This window comes from Aplysia californica, unplaced genomic scaffold (genome assembly GCF_000002075.1).
Source record: "Aplysia californica isolate F4 #8 unplaced genomic scaffold, AplCal3.0 scaffold01202, whole genome shotgun sequence".
In the NCBI taxonomy this organism is placed as follows: Eukaryota; Metazoa; Mollusca; class Gastropoda; order Aplysiida; family Aplysiidae; genus Aplysia; species Aplysia californica.
Genome location: NW_004798472.1, coordinates 66,139 through 67,427, shown reverse-complemented (window position 1 = coordinate 67,427; position 1,289 = coordinate 66,139). Strand labels below are relative to the sequence as shown.

The following is a 1,289-nucleotide window of genomic DNA, read 5'->3' as shown; positions in this document are numbered from 1 at the left end:
AACACACACAAACACACAAACACACACAACAACAACAACAACCACTCACTGTATGGCGACTTGGGCACCAGAGGGGTTTCCCCCTCCAGCGGTTTGGACACTCCGGCAACGTTCTCCGCCATCACCCGGATGTAGATCTCCTGACCTTCCTGCAGGTGGGAGAGGTCACAGGTCAGCCTGTCCCCGCCCACTCGCTCCACGGGCAGCCAAGATGTCTTCCAGGCGTCTCGTTTCTCTATCACGTAATGAGAGACGGGAGCACCTCCGTCCTTCTCGCTTGGCTTCCACGCCACTCGGCCACCTCGCTTGGTGATGTTGGCGAACTGGAGGGGTCCCATGGGGGGTGATGGTGGCTCTGTGGGAGGGACGTTCGTTGTTAGTTACAGTTTTAGTTTTAGTTTTAGTAGAGGTTTTACAATGCGGAAAGAAGCATTGGAGAATATTGTAACAACAGGCAAGTTTGATGGAGAGAGAGGCAGAGGCAGACAGAGGGAAAAGATACTGGACAAGATGACAACATGGCTGGGAGCAGCAAGAACAACAGACACCATTGCTGCAACGCAAGACAGATTGAAGTGGAGGTCCATGATCGCCCACGCCAGTCGGCAAGGCACTGGATGATGATGATGAGAGGTTTTACGGCGCTCGTACGAGCGCATATGAGCGCCAGAAGATAAGAGGTGTTACAAGAGAGTAACAAACATAAAAAAGAAAGAGGGGAGATATGGACGATGTTTGATAGGTAAAAAGAAGCAAACTTAGTTACAGTTTAAGTCAGAGTTTTACAGCTGTTGCGATGCAAATAAGTCGTACAAGTGCTGAAGATTTGACGCGTTACTAAAGAGCATAATGTTTTAGTTTTGATAAGAGTTTTACGGCTGAATAAAATACAAATATCAAGGACTACCCACACTAAAAGTGCTCCCAAGTTAAAAATCCCTCATCGGAAATTTTCAAAACTCAACATGCAGCGTCCCCCCTCCCTCCCCCCTCAAAAAAAATAAAATACTAGAAATCACATTCACCAAGTTTCGTAGATTTATAGTCGAGGGGAAAAATTATTGAACATTCCTCATTAACAAGAAGAAAATTAGCTTGGCTTTTAAAAATACGCTTTACGCTTTGGCAAAACTTTTCATAATATAGTCCGTACACACGTACACTAAAATGTCTCAGTAATTGAGTAAGTAGAGTTGCCAATTCCAGGAAAACGACCACTGACCAGGATTATGTTGCCCATTCATACACAGTAACAAAGAAACAAATACCCCCCTCTCCCACCCAACACC

At 45.8% G+C, this 1,289-nt stretch overlaps 1 protein-coding gene across 1 annotated transcript in view; it reads right to left on the bottom strand.

Annotated features, from left to right (window-relative positions):
• LOC101851695 (titin) overlaps positions 1-1,289 on the bottom strand; it is a gene marked incomplete at both ends in the record, with an annotated part of 144,092 nt that overhangs the window by 86,771 nt on the left and 56,032 nt on the right. Inside the window, 1 exon segment of the mRNA XM_035973402.1 lies at positions 50-355. Within this exon segment, the coding sequence (XP_035829295.1) occupies positions 50-355 (306 nt within the window).